Genomic DNA, 21601 nt, shown 5'->3' with positions numbered 1-21601 from the left:
AGCGCGGCGGGCAGCATGGCGGCCCGAGGACACCGAGCTCTCCGCTCCGCCCGCGCTCCCGGCGGGCCCCGCGCCGGCCCCGGCACCGGCGGACAGCCAACGGCGACACAGGGGCAGCGCAGCGGTGCGCCATGGGAGATGTAGGCCAGACCGGGCCGACGGGAAAGCGAAATCAATCGTGATAAATCTATTTATCGTTTCTAAATAGGAGTAGAAAAAATTTCATGTCTGAAGGAACAGAAATTGCTTCCTCTCTGGAATGTTTGGAAGGAGAATTGGTTAGATTCCTACACTGTATAGCATGGCTAACGGTAAAATTGAAGTATAATGAAGGCAAATTAAACAAAAATAAAGTCTGAAAGCCTTGTCATTTTACCTGACTTTCACTAATTGCAGTAATACATTCTAATGCTGCATAAAGCTTAATAATTTAGGACTATGCATCTACAGCACAGAAACATTCTAGACAGTGTAAGAAGGGAATTTTTGTGGCCAAAGCTCAGTCTGAGCTGAAGCTGGCCGTACTGGGGGTGGAGTGTGCCGGGATCTGCCCCCGCAGCTGCTGCCACCCTCGGCAAACACTTGCCCCGTTCGCGAGGGATCCAGCCCAGCCCAGCACAGGAGCCCGCCATTCGTTCCAACACTTTATTGTCACCGATAGCGCTCGGCCTCCGCCGGGACGGGGACAGGCCCGGCCAGCAAAGGGCCGGGGCCATGAGGGCGCTGCAGGGAGCGGGGCACAGCAGGGACGGGGCACAGCTGGCACCGGGACCGGGCAGGAGTGCTCCGCCCTCGGGGCCCGTGCCACGAGCCCCGGGACAACGACAGGGGCAGGCCGAGCTCCCGCCCGGCCCCAGGGCCGCCAGCTGCCAGGGGAGGGTGGGTGAGCCGGGGCTGCTGCCCCGGGCTGCAGGGCGTGGGGGTTGCACCCCTGCCCCTTGGTCCCCAAAGCTGGCAGTAGGAGCCTCTGGCCCCACCGCCCCTGGGGCACGGGGCCGGGGGGCAGGACGAGTAGTCGAAGTACAGAGTGAAGATGAAGAGTAGTGTTACACTGGAGCCCTGTGCCCACGATCAGTCAAAGGAGATGAGCTGGGCCTCCCCGCTGCCCGGGGGCTGCTGCCCGGGGGCAGGCGCTGCTGGGGGCTGCTGCTGGGGGGGCCCCCCAGCTGGGGCCACCTGCAGCAGAGGAAAGAGCTTTGTTAGTGTGTGGCTTCGTTAGCATACGAGCCCTACTGGGTCCTGAACCCCGGGCTGGTGGCACTCACCTGTTGGTAGAGGGGCTGCTGCCCAGGCAGGTAGGACTGCTGGGCTGGCAGGCTGCTCAGAGCTGTGTCCTGGCCTGGCAGGGCAGACATAAGACCCTGTGGGAACGAGGGGGTGGGCGTCAGAGGGGCTGAGGTACATGCAGCACCCATAGGGCACTGGTGGGTGACTGCCCCCAGGATGGCTCCATGGGCTGAGCCCAGCCATGCCTTGTCCCCCCCACCCAAGCTGGAGTGCTCACCTGCATGCTGTAGGGCTGGTAGCCCATGGAGACAGACTGGCTGCCCATGTAGCCCATGGTGCCCGACTGGGGTGCCTGGGAGATGGCTGGGATGCTCTGCGACTGTGAGGCTGCAGTCTGTGGGGAGAGGCTGGTGAGAGGTGGCACAGACAGCAATGGCTCACTTCTCCAGACAAGGCCCTTGAGCCCAGAACTGGATGTAACTCCAGCCCACTTCAACAGCAGATCTGGAACCAACCAGCCCGTCCTCCCTCCTGCTCAGAGATGTCATTGCTGAGATTGGGTACATTGCCCAGCCCCACAGAACCCCCCAGCCCTTGTCCCCGTTGGCTGCAGGCTGCGCTGCCTCACTTGCCTGGTAGCCCTGTGTGGGTGTGGGCTGGTAGGATGAATACGCAGGGGTGGTGGTGGGCACTGCCGGCCCCTGCTGAGGCCCCTGCCCACTGCTGGTGCCCGGCTGGTACATGTAGGCATTCACCATGCTGGGATCTGGGTGCAGAGAGCAGAGGTTGGAGCGACTGCCTTGGGCTCTCCCCTATCCCCAGAGGCTGAGCTGCTGACGTACCAGTGCCAGGCATGGCAGCGTAGGGCCCAGCTCCCCCTTGTGCAGCCTGGTTCATGTACACGCTGTGCATGGGAGAGCCCTCCACGGAGCCAGCTGGGCTGAAGGTGCCAGGGAAGCTGGTGGACCCAGAGGGCTGGTAGATCACCCCACCGGCTGCAGGCATGGCCTGGAGCTGGTGGGAGAAGGAAAGCCAGCTTAAAGCTGCAGTCCCTGGAACAGGGCAGGGGGAGCCTATCCCAGCAGCTGTACCTGAGCATAAGGCAGTGAGAAAGCTGGCATCTGGGCTCTCATCTGGATGGTCTGCTTCTGCTGCTCCAGGCGCAGCTGCCTCTCCTTCTCCTGCTCCTGCAGTCGCTGGATGGCCAGCTGACGCTGCATCTCCAGGTACTCCTGTGGCAACAAGGCCGTGGTGGCTGGGAGCCACCACACCACACCACACAGCCCCTTCTACCAGGGCAGCCAGCCCTGGGCTGGGCCTGCACTACCCCGGACATGCTTCCCTGCCTCACCTGCTTCTTCTGCCTCATGATCTCCAGCTTCTGTGCCAGCTGGATCTGGCGCTGCCGCTCTGCCTCCTCCGCGGCACGGCGCAGCTTCTCCTGGTGCTCCTCCCGCAGCGCGTTCAGAGCCCCACGCGCATCCCGGATCTGGGCCAGTTTGTCCTGCAGGCCCTCATAGTACACTGGGGAGGGAAGGGACAGCCTCAGGAACGCGGGGACAGAGCACTGGGATTGCACACCAGCTTCTCTCCAGTGAGACTGTGCCACGGGAACGCTGAGCCCTGACAGTGTGGAAGCCCCGGCTGCCGCCCACCCACGCCCAGGGCCAGCAGCTCCCCCGGCTCCCACGCACGCCTGCGCTCGTCCAGCTGGTTCAGCAGCTCCAGCAGCTGTGGGTGCATGTTGTTGATGGACTGGAAGAGGGACAACACGGCAGAGTCGTTGGTGATGCTGCGGCCTCGCATGTGGTTGCTCTTCATGCGGTTGACGAAGGTGGTGACCGCATTCTGCAGTGCCTTCAGGAACTGCTCGTGGTTCTCCTCGGACTCACCATTTTGGTACTGCTGCTGGAAGGAAGGACGGGGCAGCCAGTCAGCTGTGACCTCCCAGTGCAAGAGCCAGCAGCTGGCCTGCAGAGCCCAAAAGTCGGGTGCTTCTTGCCCCTCGGTGGGTGCCAGACCCAAGCCCAGGCCCCCTCTTACCTCAACCACCCCAAGAGGGGCAGGGTGGGCTTCCCCAGGCTGCACAGCTGGCTCTGTCAGGGACAGGGGTGCTGACGGTGTGGGGCTCTTGCGAACCTCCTCCTGTTTCTTCTCCCAGTAGTTGCGGTTCAGGTACCGAGCCAGCTGCCAGGAAGAGAAGGAAGCTGAGCATTGCTGCCTCACAGGAGCAAGCCTGTGCTGCAGACTAGCAGGATTCTTACCTCTGGGTCAATGTCCTCGGCCAAGGGAGCAGAGGAATTCTGGCAAGAGACAAATGGAGAAATGCAGTTCAGCAAAACCACAGATCCCCAAGTCCCACGCAGGTATTCAGCTTGGACCTGGCCACGTATGACCACCAGTGCTGAGCCTCAAAGGGGACACAAGCTGGGAGGCAGTGGAGGCACCCAAGTCCCGGCTGAGAACACACCTTCTTGCTCAGAACACAGTGAACGAACAAGGGGTTGAATGGGGCAAAAATTTTCTCTTAGTATGGGGATTAAATTAGACACAGTCAGGGCAGACTCAGGCTCAGGAAGTGGCCTGTGGCCAGCCACTTCACGTGCCATGGACGTACCACAGGTGGGGAGTAGAGTGTGCTGACTGGGGGAGCTGAGGATGTGACAGGAGTGGGCTCAGCCTTAGGGTACATGGAGTAGGTTGTTTTCTGCCTCTGCAAAAGAGAAAATCGCCAACTCAGAGAGAGTCCAGGCTTCTCCAAACCAACCCAAACACAGCCTGTGCCTGGCTCTGCTTTCACCCTCTTACTCCACAGGCTTTCAGCCTCGCTCACACAAGGACATGTCCAGACATCTGTTATGGCACAGCTGAGCTGAAGAGCAACAACCCCTCCCAGACCCCAGCAGTGAACAAACCATTCTCTCCTTCTCCTCAGCCTCTGACTGAGACAAGGCAATAGCCAGTTGGAGCTCCTCTTCCTCTTGCAGAGCTGTCTCATCACGCTTTGGAGGCAGCTGGAAGTGGAAACATAAGGAAGTGGTCAGTAATGGCATCAACAAACAGGTCAGGAACACCAGAACATCTGTGGGGCAGCTGCTCACCTGGGACTGCTGAGAAAGTGGGCTGGTCAGGTACTCAGGGGGCAGTTCAGAGGTGGCAGCAGCTTTACCCTCAGTTTTCCTGTAGTGACAAGTGACAGTATGGACTGAATGCTCCCTCCTCTGCAACAGAGCCCAGCTCTGCACCATGTTCCAGCAGCAAGCCCCACTCCCAGGAAGGAAGAGGGCCCAGCCCAGGCCTGCACAGCCTGGGAAAGCCCCGTTGTGCTCTGCAGGGAGCTAGCTCCACACCATGCTTCCCCCCTCCAAGTCCCAGCTGTCACAGGCAAAGAAACCCACCACGAAGGGTACTGACTTGTTGAGATGCTCATAGCAGGGCTCACAGACTCTCACTTCCTTCTCAATCCCAAACTTGGGGATGGTGGAATACTTGGAGGAGCATTTTCCACAGAAGATCTGCCCACAAGCCCGGCAGTGGTGCTGTGAAGGACAGGAGACGTGAGTGTGGTGGCAAGACATTCCTTTTCCTTCAGCCAACATCAGTCAGACACTCATTTCCCTGCCAGCAGCCAGGAAACATGGTCTGTCCCAGCACACTTCACAGAGCAAGTCCTGCAAGTCCCAAGGGCTGTGCAGAGCAGGGAGCCCAGGAGCAGCACCCACCTTGCGCGTCACAACACCAAACTGCACTCGGCACCTGTGACACTCCTCTGCATCCACCCAGTCTGGAGCCTGCAGGGGTCAAGGGAAATGGAGTAAGGAGGAAGGAGTGTGTTTGCACTGGACCTTTCACGAGCTCTGATGGTTAACAGGGCTCTCATGTCTCGTGGGGGAGACTGGGGGCATCTGCAGCTCAACAGGAAATATTAATCCCCAGTTATCTCCTCTCATGTTCCTTTGAGAGTGTGATGTTTTCCCAGTCAGTACAAGATTTACTAGAAAACTGTCTGCACAGCAATCACTTCAGCAATGCCCTGCTGCCACGTCCAGCCTGTCAAGCTGCTGCAAGGCCAGTGAGCAGGAGGAATGATGGGCCTGACTCTCTGGCCTGGCCAGTTCTCCCAGCAAGGTCTCCAATCCACACAAAACAGAGGAATGTAAGACCTGCAGGTTTGCAGAAGGGGATGGGAAAGCAGGTCTGTCTCCCAGTGCCAGCTGCTCCCCCCACCACAGAGCTCACCCTCTCTGCAGCGAACATGGCGTCGCTCTCCTTGAACTCTGGGAAGACGTGCCCTGCAGGAGAAATGTTGTGAGAGGAATCCTCTGGCACAGGGAGGCCGTGTGCCTGCAAGCTCATGCTACAGGTGCCAGCTCAGCACCACCTCTTGTCTTGACCAGCACCTCCCTCTGACACACCTGAAGCAGGCTCCCCTCAGCCATAGTCTGAGGACAATCCCCAGTTGTTTCCCTTACACATCCACAAGGGACATCACAGGCCTCTGCATAAGGCTTATTATTTCTCAGTACTTTGATCTGAGTGGGATAAAAAGCCCACTGGATGGGCAGACAGAGCTGTGAGTTTCAGCTCTTCAAGGGCTAGAGCTTGGCAACACCAGTTCAGGATGCTGGACTGACCCTCCAAGCTTGTGCCACTGCCTGCAGAGTTTCTGGTGCACAGAAGGAAGCAGAGTGTGTCCCTGCCCTTAAACGGACACTGCTGTCCTGGGACAGAAGGGAAAATGTCACACCAACACTGTGTCAGCAAGTGGGACTGTGGACCCATCCTGGGAGTAGGAACAAAAGCCTTGAGGAAGGAACTGCCCCACAGCAAATCCCTCCCAGAGGACACGATGACTTGCTGCCAGTCTCCCCAAGAACAGTTGCAGCTCCTGCTTTTCGGGTCTCCCTGCCAGCCCTGAAGGCTGGGCTGGAGGCCTGGAGCAAGGCTGCCCTGCTTCTGGTACCACTGGACTGTCCCATGTCTGCAGCAGGGTTCAGTCACCCTGAAGGGTTCATTGGGTATTGGGAACCAAGAAAGAGCTCTGTGCTGCAAGCCCAGATTTTGCTCACACCAGGCACAGAAATGCCAAAGCTCCTGCAGAGCAGAGCTGCTTCACCAGGTGTCCCCTCACCTGTGGCCACAGTCCTCACCTTCAACCTTCATTATCTGATAGGTGTCCTGCACCACCTTGTACTTGGGCTCGTTGCGGAAGGCGTGAGCCCAGGCCTGGATGAGGTACAGGATCTTACTGCGGACACTTGTCTCCACTTGCCTCTGCACAGGAAGGGAGGAGAAAAAAACACCTGAGAGAATGTCCCTGAAATGTGTGAACCCCCTAAGGAGAAGCCAGCAATACCACTCAGGAAAGAGAGACTTTAGAGTACTCAGGAGAGGTAAGAGCTGTCAGAAACCTGCAGCAAGAACAATGCACAGCACAAACAGACCCCTTCAGCTGCCCCACTGCCTCCTCTGGCACAAACAGCACAATGTCCTTTGAGCAGCACAGAGCGACTGAACAGAGCTGTGCCTTGATGCCCAGAGCAAGTGTCCAGCAGCTCTGTCCAGCCCCTTACCAGAGTCACCCATACCACACTCAGACCTCGGTGGGAGCCCCAGCTGCCCAGGACAGCACAGCCCACCTTGTCTGACCCCTGACAGCGCTGGGGGGTGCCTGCAGGGTGCCAGCACCTCCACTCCAGCAGTACTCAAAGCCATCTCAGGATGTGACAAAGTGAGGACAGCTGGGACAGCTGCCCTTTGGAGGCAGGGCAACTGCATCACACTTCACGGAACTGGAGAAAAGTTGGCAAGCCTGTTCTGACCTCAGCCAGTCTCAGAGCTGCCGTGTCATCAGCTGCCCAAGTGATCACATCCACATGACTGGCTGTTCCAGAAACCCCAGGAAGCACAGCAGCACTGGCAAGCTCTGATTTTAGCCAAGACCTCAGCCCACACAGCATCACTTACTGACAATTCCTGGAGCTCCAACTTCTATAACATTTGACAAAATCCTGCATTCCATACATGTCACATCCCTGGACCTCATCAGAACTTGGACTGTTTTACCAGCATTGGGTGTTCACAAGCAGAAAAGTTCCAAGTGTGGGAGGAGAATGGGGCAGTTGTGAAACTCCTGAGGCAGGCAGGGACTGAGAGAAACACAAAATCCCCGGATCTGATTCGACCTCCTCAGCCCTTGGAGCAGCTGTGCTGCCACACCTGGCTGTCATGCTATGGCAGTGTTCCTGCCCCAGGAGGAGATCCTGCAGGGAGACTGAGTCAGCCCTAACAGGAAGGTGACAGGACTCACACAGCTCGTCCTCCAAGGATCTGGGTCACCTGTTTGTTTATTTCTGGTGGAAGACAGAAGTATGACTCTAATGAGCTCCTGTCTGGGCATTGCTGTTCTGAGCTGGGAGCTGGAGACAGGAGTTCTCATGTCCACTTCACTAATGGAATTCCCCAGTCCAAGGACACATGAAGCTCCAGCAGGCATCAGACTGGTGAAAGCTTGTAGCAACAACTCGTCAGTGCCAGCAGCCATGGCCACATCCTGCAGAGCTCCTGAACAACTCACGCCAATGACACGGCCGTGACACAGAGGCAGCTCCAGCTGGTTTTTCCTTTGTTGCTTTACCTGCCTATGTGTCTCACACTGTTCCATGAGAGGGAATTCACCTTGCCACTGCCCAGGTCCTTGGTACAGGTGCCAGGCCATCATCTGTTTTTCTGTACTGTTCCAAGTGTTGCATCCAGGAGCATTTACCATGGAATGGCCCAGGCCCCCACAGCAATTCCTGCCATTTCACAGTGCAGACAAACCTCTGCCCCCACCACATCTCTTCCCAGAAGCCCTCCTTCACTGCCTACACTCTCCCTTTCACACCACACAATAATTTGCTCTTTTCTGAAGTGCATTTCCAGTTTCCCTTCTGCTCCTTACCCAAAGAGGACAAAAGAGAGGACACATACATTTCTTCCTGCTGCTCCTGCTTTTCCATAGGAAAAAAATGACAGTAAAATAAATCTATTTACCTTGAGTATTTCCTTCAGCTCCTCCATGGTCTGTTTATTGGCCACCTCGTCATGGACTGTTTGGCCACAGTTTTTAACCACTGACTCCATGACCTGCAAGGGCCAAGACCACATCAGCCCACAGCTTCCTGCCTCCCCTGCAACTTGTGGGGGTCCCAGGACACACTGCAGGCTGAACACGGGGCAGTACTTAAGCAGAGGGGTGTGTTGGGGTCATGCCAATCCACTCCCTGCACTGGGAGCCAGCTGTCCTTCACCTCCCTGGGGGGCTGGGGGCCTTCTGCTCTGTGGAAACCAACCCCGAGGAGAGCAGCCCAAGTCTCAGCTTTGCCTGTTCCAAAGCCAAGATGGAACTAAAGCATGAACCCCTGGCCTGATCACCCCAAAACCTCAGTGCCAGAGTCAGGGAGAGGCTGGCTCCCCGCTGGGCTGCAGGGAGCTGTGCAGCCTGAAGGCAGGTAGTGGGAAGCCCCCGCTGTGCTCCCAGCCAGGTGCTGTTACCTCCAGCGCGTACAGGGCCACATGGGGATTCTTGTCATTCACCTTCTTCTTGATGGCGTTGACAGCGTACTTCGCTCTGGGCAGAGGAAGAGGGGACATGTTCTCAGGGGACCAAGAATCTGAGGGGAGATCCCACCTGCTGCTGACAGCCCACCAATCCCCACGCTGGCACGAAGGGCACAGCTAGCTCAGGGGTACATGATTCACTGAGTGAAACTGGGAAGGAATAACCACACTCAAGCTTGACTTTCCCTACGGATTTCAGGGCAGGGGTAATCTGCAGACTCTGGGATGCACACCAGCACATCAGGGTGTGCTGTACAGCTTCTCTGATGGAAAGGTATAACGAGATGTGTGTTACAGGTCCGAGACCCTCCAAGGGTCTCTCCTTCCTTGCACAGACAGCAGAGCTGTGCCCGCAGCACGTCCAAAAGCCCGGCAGCACTCACTGCGTGTCTCCCTGACGGATCATGTCGCAGATCTGCAGGATGGATTCCCAGTCCGTCTCCAGCAGGAGCTGGCTCGTGGCCTTATCTGCAATGAGCAAACCCACGGGGCCGCCGTGAGCCATGTTGCTGCCCGCGGCTCCGCTCCGCCACCGGCGGGCCCGGGGAGCGCCCCGGGCGTGGCGCTGCCCCGGGCTCGGGGAAAAGCCCCCGATTGCACCCGGGAAGCACCAACCCTCCCGCTTCAGACACCCCGGGCGCCCGGTGACCCCGGCCCCGCCGCTGCCTCTCCTCCGGGGCGGCACCGGGCTGCGGCACCGCCACCCGAATCGGCCCAGCCGCGCCGTGCTCTGGGCCCGGGGCTCCCGGGGCCGAGCGCTGCGGACCCCGACCCGCCCGCCCAGGGAGCCGCGCCGGTACCGAGGAGCCGCTCGAAGGTGCCACCGCCGCGCCCCATGGTGTCCGCCCGCCGCCGGCCCGGCCCGGCCCGGTCCGACCGCTCCGGTCCGCTCCGTTCCCCGCCCCGCCGCGGCCCTTCCGCTTCCGGCTTCCGCGGGGCGCCGCCGCTTCCGCGGGGCGGCTCCGCCATGGCCGCGGGCCGCTCCCCGCCCACTTTCCTGCTGCTGGGGGCGGCAGGCGGCGGCAAGAGTCTGCTGGTGCGGCGGCTGCGCCATATCCGTGGGCACGGGGGCACCGGGGAGGCGGGGAGGGCCGGGGGCCGGGGCGGGGGCGGGGACCGGGGCCGGGCGGACTGCAACCCTGGCCCGTTCCCGGAGCCGCCGTGTCCTTAACGCGAGGCACAGCTGAGCGCCGAGGAGCCCGCGGAGCTAGGCGAGCCCCCGGCCACGCTGCCCACGGTAGGTGCGGCCCGGCGGGGCCGAGCGGCTGCGGGGCGGGCGCGGGGCACGGCCGCAGCCCGCGCTGCCGGTGCCTGTCCCGCAGGTGGGCACCAACCTGACGGACCTGCGGCTGCCGCGGAGGGTGACCGTGCGGGAGCTGGGCGGCTGCATGGGCCCCATCTGGCCCAGCTACTATAGCGAGTGCAGCGCTCTCCTGGTGAGCAGCACCGGGAGCCCGTCCCGGGCCGCGGTCCCGAGGGACGGACGCGGCGAGAGGGGCTTTCGGGGCGGGGGTCGGTCGGTCCGCCCGGTTTCGCCCCGTGGTGGGATTTCCCTCCTCCGTGCCCTGCTTGGGCCCAGCCCGGCCCGGGGCTGATGCTGGCACACCCGCACGCTGCTTTCCCTTCTTCCCTGCAGTTCGTGGTGGATGCCTCCAACCCCAGCCAGGTCTCCTCGTCCTGCATCCAGCTGCTCTCAGTCCTCTCTGCAGCGCCGCTCGCCTCTGTGCCCGTCCTGGTGCTCTTCAACAAGATGTGAGGAGGAGGTCACCCGAAGGGTGGGGTGGCCGGGAGCAGCGGCTGTGCTCTGCTGCACGTCCCAGGCTGCAGGAGACCCCTGCGCTGTTGTGCTTGGCTGATGCCTGAGCTCCCCCGTCCCCGTTGCAGTGACCTGCCCTGCTACATGTCCCTGGTGGAGATGAAGTCGCTGTTCCGCATGCAGGACATCGTGTCCTGTGCTACGCAGCCCATCACGCTGCTGGAGACCAGCGCCCGCGACGGCACCGGCCTGGCCGATGTCCTGCAGTGGCTTCGGAGCACCCTCAAAGACCCCTGCTGATCCCAGCCCCGCAGCCCAGGACCATCCTGCCACCCGAGGAGGTGGTGAAGGGGCAGCTGCCCTGCCAGGCACTGGGAGCAGAACCCAGGAGTGCCTTGGGCTGTTGATGGACTGGATCCCTGTGGGACTTGACAGTAAAGCTCCCACCACACTGTCCAGGCTGGTGGCTGCCTTGTGCTTGGAGGGAAATCCTGGGCTTTTAGGCGGGGGGATAGGCAGAAGCCACAGAGGCCAGATCATGCTGGCAGCTCCAGGCACAGGAGGGGTTCCTGCAGTGGGGTTGGAGGCTGCAGCAGCACCTGAGCTGAGCTAAGCACGGCTAAGCTCCAGGAGTTCCATGACCCTCTTGTCCTGAGGAGCCCAGAACTGGACACAGCACTCCAGCTGCATCCTCATCAGGGCTGAGCAGAGGGGCAGGATCACCTCCCTTGACCTGTGGGCAATGCTTTTCCTAATGCACCCCAGGAAGAGCTGGGGCTGTACAGAGAACCTGCCCTGTGGCCACACCATCAGCACTGTCTGTCCATGCTGGTAACACCCTGTGCCCTCACTGCTGGCCCAGCCCAGCTGGGCAGGCAGCTGCCTCAGCTGGCAGCCCTGGTGCCAAGTCACAGGGGACTGGACTGGTGGCTGCCCGTGCCTGGCACATGCCACAGCACACCCTGTCCTGGGCCTGTCAGCGCTGTGGCACTGGGGCAGCTCCATCCCAGGGCCTGACAACAGCATGACATGTCAGGGAGTGGCTCCTGGTGCTGGGGGCTGCAGCTATTGCACTCTTATGGTCAGTGGCAAGGGGGGTAGCAGTGGCCTTCCCTCCAGCAGTGTGGGCTGAACTGGGCTCTGCCCCAGGCAGCCCCATGGCAAAGCAGGCAGTGCCAAGGAGCCTGAGCACACCCTGACACTGCTGCTGAGTCACCACCAACAGCCCTGACACACCAACCCTCCCTGCCTGCTTCCAGCCCAACAGGTCCAGACACCAGCCAGAGCACTCCTGCACAGCAGCACTTTAATTGAGCCCAGAGTCCCTGCCCAGCCCAGCACACAGCAGCTCGGTGATTCTTCCAAGTCCATCCCAGCAGCCAGTGCAGCGGGTGCTGGGGGTGGCCCAGTGACCTTGTTTGTGGGACTGCCATCATCCAGCTGCTCTCCTGGTGAGCCAGGCACTGGGATGGAGCTGGGGCTGTGCCTGCTGCCCCTAGGCAGTGTGAAGGTAGCTGTGGACAAAGCTTCATGGTCCCCAAAGGATTCTGAGAACAGCCCAGGGCACACTGGCAGGAGGGAGAGCTGAAGGGCAGTCCTCTGCAGGTAGTGAGCCCCCACGGAGCAGGGCTGTGAGGTGAGGCAGTCCTGCACGGAGCTGTGCCCTGGGGTGTGGCAGCAGGCCGGGTTCTGTACCCGCTGCATCCCAGCAGCTCCAGGAGCAGAAGCACCTGCACCCCTGCGATGCAGCATTCCCAATGACGTCCTTGGCCATGGCAAGAGGAGGATCTTCCCCAGCACTCCACGGTCCCCCAGCTTCCAGCGCTGTGTTGTGATGGACAGATTCAGTCCCAGCTGCAAGCAGAGTCCATTCCATCCCATTCCTTCCTGTGGAGCTTGACACTAAGAGGACAGAGTCCCTAAGATCCCAGGTCCTTGTCCCAGACCTGCCTCCATCCCCTTTGCTGTCCCTGGGCCTCAGCAACACCAAGGATGGTGCGTCCCTTGGGACAGGCAGAGGAGCATCCGTGCCCATGGCTGAGCTCTGCGTGTCCTGGCAGCCCCTCCCCACTGCTCTTCATGCTGGCCTCACCTGGGGCTCAGGAATGCCTGTGTCTCTGCTCATAAACGGAGTGAAGCTTCTGAATGAGAAACACCTTATCTTCCCCTTCCTGCAACATCAGAGACAGCAGTGAGCAGCACTGGGGTGGCTGAGAGGGGCTGGGGGGCCTGAGCCCACACTGGCAGTCCAGGGGCTGGAGCAGGCTGTGAAACAGCAGGGATGGGCAGGGGCAGTGCTCACGTTGGCAATCTGCTCCTGGAGCAGGCAGATGACCCTCTGGCGGCCTCTTACCACCTGGATGTTGAAGTAGATCACAGCTCTGCAACGACAGCAGGGTGGGATGGTGGCAGCCAGGCAGGAAGCTGAGGGACACTGTGCTCCTGGCACTGGGATGGGGCACAGGGCTCTGGAGTGACACCTTGGCTCCCAGCCCCACTCAGGACCCTCAAAGTGAGGGCCTGGGGTTCAGCATTGGGTTTGGGTCCATACTCACATCAGGGCCACAGACATGAAGAACAGGAGGCATGTGTTCTCCAACAGGTGCTGGTAGACCCAGGCAAACCAGGTGATGTTTGGGTTGGACTTCTCCAGCACCAGCACCCACCTCTTCCCTGACTTGTAGATGGTTTCCAGCCCTCGGAAGGGACCGCAGGTTTCTGATGGCTGCACCCTAAGCAAACAGACCAGCAGGGTATTCAGAGCAATGGGCAGCCCAGCAACTGCTGGCCCCAGACCAGGGCACTGCCTGTCTCAGATGTCCAGCCCTCCAGAGACCCAGCCTCACTGTCCCCAGCATCCCCAGGGCTGGACAAGGGAGTCCCCATCCCTCATCCTGCACCAGGAACAGCTGGAGAAAGTGAGCACAGGCCAGCAGGAAGGCACCTCCCTTGCCTGGGGCAGCACCTCATGGCCTGCAGCTGGGGGATGCCAGAGACAGGGGACATGGTCTCCCCCACCCCTCCTTCTCCAGGCAGCCACGGGTCCTGTGCCCTGAGCCACAGCCTGGTGGGTACTCACGACCATATGGTGTAGGAGAGGAAGGCAGCTGCACCCAGGAAGGAGGGGAAGCACAGCAGAGTGATGAACACAGTGGTCATGTGTGATGCTTGCCAGGGCTTGCTGGGGGACTGGCAGTTCCGCATCAGGCTGGTCTGTGGATAGGGAGCAGTGTCCTGTGGGCTGCCAGCTCCTGAGAGCAGTCCCTGCTGTCCCCTCCCTCCTGCCCACTGGGAGTGAGTGAGCTTGGGGACGTGCTGTCCCCAGAAAGCCTCACTCAGTCCCACAAGGAGCGGGCTGCTCCGGGTGGCACCATCACTGCAGCAGAGACTGAGGGTGGCAGGGCACAGTGTCACCGCAGCTTCACCCTGTGGGGAGTTGCAGGGGGTGGGGGAATCACAGGGAATCACACCTTTTTGATGTAGAACAACAGCAGCAGCTTCAGCATCTGCACAGCTGGCAGGAGTGGAGCGAAAAGAATGCCCAGCCTGGGAGCAGGGGGAAGACAAGCTTGCCTGGGTCTGAGCCCCAGGGGACACACTGGTGGGCACAGCTACAGCACCCACAGGGCTCCTGGGGACTACAAGGCATTTGCCAGCAGAGGAAGGAGCCACACCAGGCAGAAACATCTCACCAGGTCAGGGTCTGCCCATAGATCAGCTCCAGCACATTTCGGGCGATATCAAACTCTGGCCTCTGCTTTGTCTTCAGCCTCTTCTCCAGAATTAGCCTGGGTGGAAATAAACTCTGCTCCCACACTGCATGGGGGGACTTCACACCCCACCTTCCCCCTCTGATGGCAGCAGAGCCTGGGTGCACCAGAGAGCTGGGACTATGCAGGGACAGAACACTGGTGGGGGGACACGTCCTGGGGCACGTTACCTCCAGATCAGCTCCCCGAAGAGTGTATCCAGCAAGGTGAATATGAAATCCATCACCACAAAGCGATACAGGTCCTGCCCCACACACGTCTCCCAGCACTGGGGAGACAATCAAGCATGGCATAGAATCACAGACTGGTTTGGGTTGGGAGGATCCCTAAAGCTCATCTCTTTCCCCACCTGCCATGGGCAGAGACACCCTTCCACTAGACCAGGTTGCTCTGAATGCTCCTGGGATGGGGCCCCCACAGCTTCTCTGGGAACCTATGCCAAAGCCTCACCACCCTCACAGGGAAGAATTTCTTCCTGATATCTAATGGGGAAGATGCCACCAGTCCCTTGCACAACCCCATGCCCAGCCCAGCCCTCCACAGCCCTGAGGCAGTGGTGCTGACCTCCTCTGTCGAGCAGATAATGCTGCGGCTGAGCCAGTGGTAGCACAGCAGGCTGAGAATCACCATCTTCAGGATGAGGTTCCTGGGGAGCAGGAGCAGAGCCAGAAGTCCCTGAGCCCAGGGGATGGAGGGGCTGAGCCCCACACATGGGGTGCCTAGCCCCAAAGCCTCCTTGCCTGCCACAGGTGCAGAATGCTCCCTCCACCACAACCCCAGCCAGCCCACCTGATGATTGCCACGTAGACCTCCGTCACTGGGGAGTCCTGCCTCTCCCACATCGCCAGCAAGTTGAACAAGTGGGGCATCAAGGCATTGAGGAGGGACACCACAAGGGGCAGGACCAGCAGAATGGCTTCTTGCTTCCAACTGCCACTGCCCTGTGCTTGTTGCTCCTGCTGAACCTGGTGAGCAGGTACTGGGCTGAGGGCACAGCTGTTGGCAGCCAGGTGTGCTGTCCTTGGGGAGAGCAGCAAATGCCCAGGCCAGGAGCACAGCTGGAATGGGGCTGTCCCTGCCTCTCTCCCCAGTATCCCAGCCCTGTCCCTCCAACCCCAGGGCAGGGGATCCCAGGGTGGGAGGTGGCACTCACCACGTGCATGTGCTCTGAGAAGTAGTGCACAGCCAGCACGCAGCCCAACACCGAGCCCAGGGCCAGCAGCCAAGCCAGCAGCACCACAAGGCAGTGCCCCAGGCACTGGCAGCGGCCCTGGGCACGGGAGCGGGAGCGCTGCTCCCCCAGCAGCTCCTGCAAGAGAGCAGCACAGAGCTGCCAAATCCCCTTTGGGTCTGGGGCAAGGCTTTGTCCCACTGCAGCACCAGGACCCAGAGGGGTGAGGGACAAAGCACTAGCAAGGCTGGGTCTGGGGTGTTTTGCATTGCTCAGCTCCTCCACCTTCAACTGAGTGCAGATGTTCTCACACTGCAGCTTCACCGAGCGCCTCTGGATCACCTTGAAGTCCCAGGCGCAGAAGACCTTGATGGCCAAGGCCCCTGTGGAGCTTCCCACGCTCTCCCGAAAAGAGCGGGACACGCTGCAGCAAGATGAAGGGCATCAGGGACTGGGGCTGGCTGCAGGGGAAGGCTGGCAGTGCCACAGGTGCCACTGACCCACCTGTACACCAGCAGGATGCAGGTGACAAGGAAGGAGACCCCAACACTGAAGAGGTAGGCCAGTGGCAGGTTGTACGGGAGCAGGGGGGCTGGGAGGGGGCACACGCTGCCCTCAGGACTGGAGGTGCAGGGGTCGTTCAGGGTGACGTTGCTGTAGTAGCCGTAGTACAGCAGTGAGTGCGTGAAGTAGCCCTGCAGGAAAGCACACGATGGCCCCACGGTGACCTCGGCAGTGCTTGCAGCTTCCCCCTTAGCCTGGCACCTCTGTGCCAGCCTCAGGGACACACAACCTTGGGCTGGGGCAGTACCACCTTGTGCACCCACGGCACTGGTGGTCCTGGGGCCCAGGCTGTGCAAGGACAAGAACTGGGGTATTATTGCAGTGGGAAAGCGGGGCTGCCCGCAAGGCTTGGCACAACCCCTGGGGGTGCCTGGGCCATGCTTACCGCTCCTGTGAGGAGCTCGAGGCCACTGAAGGGCTGGGGGCTGACTGACGCAGTGGGGTACACGGCCTGCAGGACCACCACGAAGGCCAGGAGGATGAAGAATGAAAAGAAGTTCAACATAAGGAGTGTCTTGAGGAAGAGGAAGTAGGACAGGACACTGGAGCCAAAGCGGCCACCAATCTGCTTCAGGGCATAGTGCCCGGGCTGCGCAGCGCGGAGCAGGGAGAGCAGCCTGTACCAGAGACCTCGGCAGCCCTGGGGACAGAAAAATGGGGACAGCGGTGGGGCTGGAGCCTGCACCGGAGCCCTCCCAGCCTCTGTGCAGACCTGTGCCTCAGACTTACGAGGCTGACGAAGACTTTAGACCAGCCACAGGGTGAGAAGGGGGCCCAGTGATGGGCGCGCTGCCTCAATGGGCCCCTCTGCCCGCTCAGCTGCCGCCTGCCCAGAAGAGAGGGGGGTCAGAGGCTACCACAGCTCCTGGCACAGCTCCGGCTGTGGGAGCCCTGCCCAGCTGGCGTGATGGAAGGGGTCCTACCGGAGGATGCGTTTCTCCACCAGGCTGAGGGGCATGGTGAGCAGCATGTGGCTGCACTGGCTGGGTGAGAGGCTCAGCAGCTCCTTCACCAGCAGGCGCCGCTTCTCTGGGGCACAAGGGGCTCAGTGGGACACGGCCAGCCACAGCCTGCCTGTCCCTAACCCAGCGTAGGGACAGTGACCAGCACTGCCTTTAACAGTGTGGGGGAGGCTCACCTTCCAGCGTGGCCCTGCTGGGGTCGGTGTCCAGGTCGTAGTGGCGCAGGCTGGGCCGTGCCGCGCGGCAGAGCTGCTGCAGGGGCGGGCGGCCGCTGCGGCGCCGCAGCCGCGCCGTGCGGTTGCAGTACTGGGAGATGATGGCCCCGAGGTTGCGTCCTGTGGGGCAGAGCAGAGCAGGGGGTGGGCGGCTACAGGAGAGCAGAGCAGGCAGAGCTCCAGGGGGCTGTGAGAGCTGGGGAAGGGTGGGAAGGTGGGTGGCACCTACCGATGGTGCGGCTGGGCATGCTGGCCAAGATCTGCAGGGAGGGAGAGGAGTAGCTGGGGTGCTCCTCACCTTGCCCGGGCTCTGGCCAGGCCATGGCACAGGCTTCTGGAGTAGCCAAGCAGGCTGGGGACTCTGGGAGGAGGAAGGCAGGATGCAGAGAGGCCATGGCTCATCCCTACATCCCTGCTGCTCTGCTCCAGCACAGAGGCTCAACGTGTGCTCTTCCCAGAGTATCCCTTCCTCCACGGACACTTTCTGTGTCCCCAAGATCTGATCTCCCCTGGACTGCCCTGCTCTGCACTGGTCAAGGTATCTGCAGGCTCCCATGAATGCTTTGGCCACAGCATTTTGACACAGCTGGCCCAAGCAGAGGGACAGCCCTGGGCACACACACTGTCTCCAGCCTGCCCTGGCTGAGGCTGCAGTGCTTTACCTCTGGCCCTCTCCTGCAGCTCCAGACCTGCCTCGATCAAGCTGCTCTGCTCCAGGATGAGCTGGTGGAATGAGGTGTGCAGGGCTCTCTCGTTGTCCGGACTGGGTTCCTGGCTGAAGGAACACAGGGACATGGTGGCACAGACACCTGATGCTTGCAGGGCACGAGGTCGTAGCCCATCGTACCTGGGATGGAGGTCCCAGGGCACGACAGGGCAGCGGGAGAGGTCACACTCACCCATCGCTCTCGGTGCCCTCGGGGACGAGGAGGGTGATGGAGGGCGGCTGGGACATCCTGCGAGGTCGAGCGGGTCCCTCCTACCCGGGCCCTGCCGTGGTGAGCAGACGGGCGCCGCTGGTCCCGGCCCCCACCAGCCCCCGCTTTCCGCGTCTCCCCCGCTTTCCGCGGCTCCCCGGCGCTGCGGGACGGGCACGGAGCCGGAGCGTGCGGGGCCGGGGGCAGCCGGGAGCGCGGAGTCTGCGGGGGTAAACAACGACTAACCCCGGGTCCAGCCCAGCCCGGCCTCAGGAAGGAAGAGAGGGCGGATGGGGCGGTACCGCGGCCGAGAGGTTCCGCCCGCCGTCTCGGGACCCTCCGGGCCGGGCACGAAGCTTCCGAGCCCCAGTCCCGGAGCTTGGCTCGGGACGGGCCCGGAGCGGCCCTAGGAGGACACGTCGTGCAAAGAGCCCCGTGCCCCGCACCGTGTTCCCCGCCCAGTGCCGTCTCCTTCCTCCCCTGCTCTGCCTCCTCCACCCGGGGCGGGCTGAGGCTGCTCGGGGCAGGTGGCCGCCCCGGGGCTCCCAGCCAAGCCCCACTCGCCCCACTACCGAGAACCGACGGAAGGCTCCCCGGCGCTCCCGCCGCCTGTCGCCCGGGCTGTGGCTCGCGTGGGTGCGGGGGCTGCCGAGCGTGTCCGTCCCGTCCCTCTTGCCGCCTCCCGGTACCGGGTGGGGGCGGCGGGAGCCCCCCAGAAGCCCCTGTTTCCCCTCGGCTATGCTCACTGGCGGCCTAGGTGTGGGCCGGCGTTGCCGTCCCCCGTTACACCGGAGCGGAAGGAGGGACGGAGCTGGGCACCGGGATACGCTGCGGGACCGGCGCGGCACTCTGTGCCCGGGCGGGGGAGCCCCTGTCCCGCCGGAGCCAGCCCGCCCGCCCCGCCCCGGCGTCCCCAGACCGCAGGACCGGCCCTCCCGGGGCGGTGCCGCGCAGGAGCGGCGGCGGAACGCCATGGAGGGTGGCGGAGGCGCCTACGGGGCGGCCAAGGCCGGCGGTGCCTTCGACCTGGTCCGCTTCGTGCAGCAGCCGCAGGTGGTGGCGCGGATCGTCAGCGCGGTGAGTCGGGACGGGACGGGACATGACGGGAGAGCCCCGCCGGGACGGCGTCTCCCCGCCGCAGGCCGGTGCCCCTCGCCCGCCGGGACGGCAGCCCCCGAAGGGCTCCCCCCGGCCTCGGTGCCGCCCACCGGACATCAGCTCCGCCCCGCAGGTCTTCGCCCTGATCGTGTTCGCCTGCCTGGTCGGGGATGGCTACATGAGCCGGCCCGAGGACCCCCGGCTCTTCTGCATCTTCAACCACAACGAGGACGCCTGTCGCTACGGCATCGGCATCGGCGTCCTCGCCTTCCTCGCCTGCATCTTCTTCTTCATGGTGGACGTCTATTTCCCCCAGATCAGCAACACTACGGACCGCAAGTACCTGGTCCTGGCCGACCTCGGCTTCTCAGGTACCGGGGCGCGGGCAGGGCTGTGCCCGCGGTGCCTGCCACAATGGCCGCCTTGTCCCGTGACGTGGCTGCCGGTGCCTGGCGAAGGGAGCCGCTCCCGAGTCTGTCCGTCTGGCGTGCTGCCCGCGGGCCAAGCGCTGCTACCGCCCCTGCTGCTGCTGCCCCTGCTGCTGCTGTTCCTGCTGCTGCTGTTCCTGCTGCTGCTGCCCCTGGTGCTACCGCCCCTGCTGCCGCTGCCCCTGCTGCTGCTGTTCCTGCTGCCGCTGCTGCTGCTGCTGTGTGCCCCGAGGAGCAGCAGCTCTGGCCCGGTGCCTGCACCAGCCTGCACGGTGGAGCAGGGTCTGGGCCCGGGACTGCCCAGGAGCAGCTGGACCGGCTCTGGCTCCTCATGCCACTTCCCCCCACAGGTCTCTGGACCTTCCTGTGGTTCATCAGCTTCTGTTTCCTGACCAACCAGTGGTCCTGGACACGGGCTGAGGATGTGTACATCGGTGCGGACTCTGCCCGTGCTGCCATCACCTTCAGCTTCTTCTCCATCTTCTCCTGGGTGAGTGAAGCACTCTGCCCCACTTGGGGGAGTGCATAGGGGCTCCCTGCCCTCACAGCCTGGATGGGCCTTGATGCTGCTCCCCTTCTCTCTGCAGGCACTCCTGCTCACCTTCGCTTACAAGAGGTACAAAATGGGGGTGGAGGACTTTGCTCAAAGCTACGCCGACCCCAGCCCGGGGGTTCCGACTCCCTACTCCAGCTATCCCAACATCAGCCATGAGAGCTACCAGCAGCCGCCCTTCACGCACACAGCGGAGGCCCCGGAGGGCTATCAGCCCCCACCGGTGTACTGAGCCCTGGCTGGCACCCGCGGGACGGCTGTACAGTGCAATTCCTTCCGCGGGGTGGGAGGGAGGGATCTGTGACTTGGAGGGCACAGTGGGGCGGGAGGGTGATGGCTGCTTTGTTTAAGGTTACTGGGCTTTTTCATGAGGTGCAGGAGGGGCTTCTGCCTGGTCCCAGAGCTGGATCCTGACTGGAGGGTCCAGAGCCCGTTGTGTGATTTGGTAGGTGGTTTGGCACACGATGATTTGCAGCTGCTGGGTGAGCAGTGCAGCTGCAGGTTGGGTGTGTGGGCAGCCTTGGCACGTACAAGCCTCTGCTTTTGCTGTGGTGCCTTGGTGGTGGGCTGCAGCTCACACCCCTGACTCTGGCCAGGCTCTGCACCTGTGACTGTTGCCCTGGCCCATCCTGTCTCCGGTGCCTTTCAGCCCTGCTGGCTGCATTCCCCATGTGCTGCCTCGCTGCTGCAGCACAGCCAGGCCCAGCTCCTGCCTGCACTGCCTTCCCTTGCCTTCCCCAGCGGCTGCTTCTGGGCCAGCTATTGCCAAAGCCCCCTCTTCTCTTCTCTAATGCCATGCCGTGCCTTCCTCCAGCCTGCACTAGAGCTGCTGGTGCTTGGATGATGCCATTTGGGGTCTGTGGGAGCAGTGAGCACTGAGATCCCTCAGCAGAGCTGTGGCTGAGGACACCCTGGAGCACTTTCCTTGCCTTGTGTGCCTGCCTGAGTGCTGCTGTGAGGCTGAGCTCCTGCTCCCTGCCCACGGCTCCCTCCTGCACTCCTGCCACACCAGGAGCCTGTGGTCCGTTGTCTCAGGTTGTGTTTGCTGCTGTGCTGTGGTAAAGCTGTTCCCAGCAGCTGTGTGTGCCATCACTGCTGGGGCCAGCCTTTGAGTAGTTGTCACTGTAGGGTTGGAATAAAACTTTTTCACCAAGCCACCATGTGAGTCACCATGTGCCTTTTGTCTCAGGGGAGCAGAAAAGGCTCCTGCCTTCTGCCCCTCCAGGGCTTGGGGTGTCAGGTGGGGCAGTGCAGCCCTGCCAACTGCTGTGCTGCAAACAGCACACTCATGCTGGTGGCTATTTTTAGGCCACCCTCCTCTTGCTGCCTGGTCAGAGC

At 61.9% G+C, this 21601-nt stretch overlaps 5 protein-coding genes across 10 annotated transcripts in view; 2 read left to right on the top strand and 3 right to left on the bottom strand.

Moving 5' to 3' along the window:
• The window catches only part of MRPL12 (mitochondrial ribosomal protein L12), a gene marked incomplete at its 5' end in the record, with an annotated part of 3417 nt that extends 3198 nt beyond the window's left edge, over window positions 1-219 (bottom strand). Inside the window, one exon of the mRNA XM_041409409.1 lies at window positions 1-219. This exon is cut by the window's left edge and continues 186 nt beyond it. Coding sequence (XP_041265343.1) covers window positions 1-219 — 219 coding nt within the window.
• A 412-nt stretch (window positions 220-631) lies between these two features.
• HGS (hepatocyte growth factor-regulated tyrosine kinase substrate) lies at window positions 632-9745 on the bottom strand. Of its 2 annotated transcripts, none has more exons than XM_041409235.1 (21): window positions 9630-9745; window positions 9213-9297; window positions 8764-8839; window positions 8263-8355; window positions 6378-6501; window positions 5467-5519; window positions 4950-5018; window positions 4642-4766; window positions 4329-4407; window positions 4143-4241; window positions 3845-3940; window positions 3492-3530; window positions 3271-3414; window positions 2922-3135; window positions 2579-2751; window positions 2319-2459; window positions 2070-2241; window positions 1860-1993; window positions 1505-1621; window positions 1266-1361; window positions 632-1176 (listed from the first exon to the last, which is right to left on the bottom strand). In XM_041409235.1, exons 1-21 carry the CDS (start codon window positions 9664-9666, stop codon window positions 1072-1074), a joined length of 2271 nt encoding a protein of 756 aa, XP_041265169.1. In that variant the 5' UTR covers window positions 9667-9745; the 3' UTR covers window positions 632-1071. The 2 variants fall into 2 exon arrangements, with proteins under 2 accessions (XP_041265169.1, XP_041265170.1); XM_041409236.1 differs by having other exon boundaries at window positions 2922-3132.
• Window positions 9746-9755: 10 nt separating this feature from the next.
• Window positions 9756-11041, top strand: ARL16 (ADP ribosylation factor like GTPase 16). The gene is made up of 5 exons (XM_041409239.1): window positions 9756-9881; window positions 10011-10066; window positions 10152-10265; window positions 10466-10581; window positions 10714-11041. The coding sequence occupies exons 1-5, from the start codon at window positions 9797-9799 to the stop codon at window positions 10883-10885; spliced, it is 543 nt and encodes a 180-aa protein (XP_041265173.1). The 5' UTR covers window positions 9756-9796; the 3' UTR covers window positions 10886-11041.
• Window positions 11042-11874: 833 nt separating this feature from the next.
• On the bottom strand, window positions 11875-19067 carry TMC6 (transmembrane channel like 6). 5 transcript variants are annotated; one of them, XM_041409230.1, is made up of 21 exons: window positions 18931-19067; window positions 18167-18406; window positions 17930-18042; window positions 17497-17628; window positions 17229-17387; window positions 17014-17119; window positions 16820-16916; window positions 16476-16730; window positions 16031-16221; window positions 15812-15950; window positions 15509-15664; window positions 15145-15320; window positions 14920-15001; window positions 14526-14623; window positions 14278-14373; window positions 14056-14131; window positions 13665-13798; window positions 13141-13317; window positions 12888-12966; window positions 12678-12756; window positions 11875-12487 (listed from the first exon to the last, which is right to left on the bottom strand). In XM_041409230.1, exons 2-20 carry the CDS (start codon window positions 18220-18222, stop codon window positions 12685-12687), a joined length of 2394 nt encoding a protein of 797 aa, XP_041265164.1. In that variant the 5' UTR covers window positions 18223-18406; window positions 18931-19067; the 3' UTR covers window positions 11875-12487; window positions 12678-12684. The 5 variants fall into 5 exon arrangements, with proteins under 5 accessions (XP_041265164.1, XP_041265167.1, XP_041265165.1 ...); XM_041409233.1 differs by having other exon boundaries at window positions 18167-18257; window positions 18931-19008; XM_041409231.1 differs by lacking the exon at window positions 18931-19067 and adding an exon at window positions 18757-18922.
• On the top strand, window positions 19039-21420 carry SYNGR2 (synaptogyrin 2). The gene is made up of 4 exons (XM_041409238.1): window positions 19039-19261; window positions 19416-19653; window positions 20061-20200; window positions 20298-21420. Exons 1-4 carry the CDS (start codon window positions 19157-19159, stop codon window positions 20493-20495), a joined length of 681 nt encoding a protein of 226 aa, XP_041265172.1. The 5' UTR covers window positions 19039-19156; the 3' UTR covers window positions 20496-21420.
• Window positions 21421-21601: the final 181 nt, after the last annotated feature.

The sequence above is a fragment of the Onychostruthus taczanowskii genome, unplaced genomic scaffold (assembly GCF_017590055.1).
Source record: "Onychostruthus taczanowskii isolate IOZ18803 unplaced genomic scaffold, ASM1759005v1 scaffold30, whole genome shotgun sequence".
Classification (NCBI taxonomy): domain Eukaryota; kingdom Metazoa; phylum Chordata; class Aves; order Passeriformes; family Passeridae; genus Onychostruthus; species Onychostruthus taczanowskii.
The sequence above is the reverse complement of the archived record's forward strand: the minus strand, read 5'-3'. Positions and strand labels throughout refer to the sequence as shown.

Bases quoted from the DNA above. Each gene is read 5' to 3' on its own strand.
- ARL16 (XM_041409239.1), top strand. From the start codon at position 9,797: ATGGCCGCGGGCCGCTCCCCGCCCACTTTCCTGCTGCTGGGGGCGGCA. The intron at 10,067-10,151 runs GTAGGTGCGGCC...CCTGTCCCGCAG, and splicing joins CCCCGGCCACGCTGCCCACG to GTGGGCACCAACCTGACGGA. The intron at 10,266-10,465 runs GTGAGCAGCACC...TCTTCCCTGCAG, and splicing joins GCGAGTGCAGCGCTCTCCTG to TTCGTGGTGGATGCCTCCAA.
- SYNGR2 (XM_041409238.1), top strand. From the start codon at position 19,157: ATGGAGGGTGGCGGAGGCGCCTACGGGGCGGCCAAGGCCGGCGGTGCC. The intron at 19,262-19,415 runs GTGAGTCGGGAC...TCCGCCCCGCAG, and splicing joins TGGCGCGGATCGTCAGCGCG to GTCTTCGCCCTGATCGTGTT. The intron at 19,654-20,060 runs GTACCGGGGCGC...TTCCCCCCACAG, and splicing joins GGCCGACCTCGGCTTCTCAG to GTCTCTGGACCTTCCTGTGG.
- HGS (XM_041409235.1), bottom strand. From the start codon at position 9,666: ATGGGGCGCGGCGGTGGCACCTTCGAGCGGCTCCTCG. The intron at 9,298-9,629 runs GTACCGGCGCGG...TGCTCATTGCAG, and splicing joins CACCTTCGAGCGGCTCCTCG to ATAAGGCCACGAGCCAGCTC. The intron at 3,531-3,844 runs GTACGTCCATGG...GTCTCTTGCCAG, and splicing joins CACTCTACTCCCCACCTGTG to AATTCCTCTGCTCCCTTGGC.
- TMC6 (XM_041409230.1), bottom strand. From the start codon at position 18,222: ATGTCCCAGCCGCCCTCCATCACCCTCCTCGTCCCCGAGGGCACCGAG. The intron at 17,120-17,228 runs GTGAGCCTCCCC...CTTGTGCCCCAG, and splicing joins CAGCAGGGCCACGCTGGAAG to AGAAGCGGCGCCTGCTGGTG. The intron at 14,374-14,525 runs GTAACGTGCCCC...ATTTCCACCCAG, and splicing joins TTCGGGGAGCTGATCTGGAG to GCTAATTCTGGAGAAGAGGC.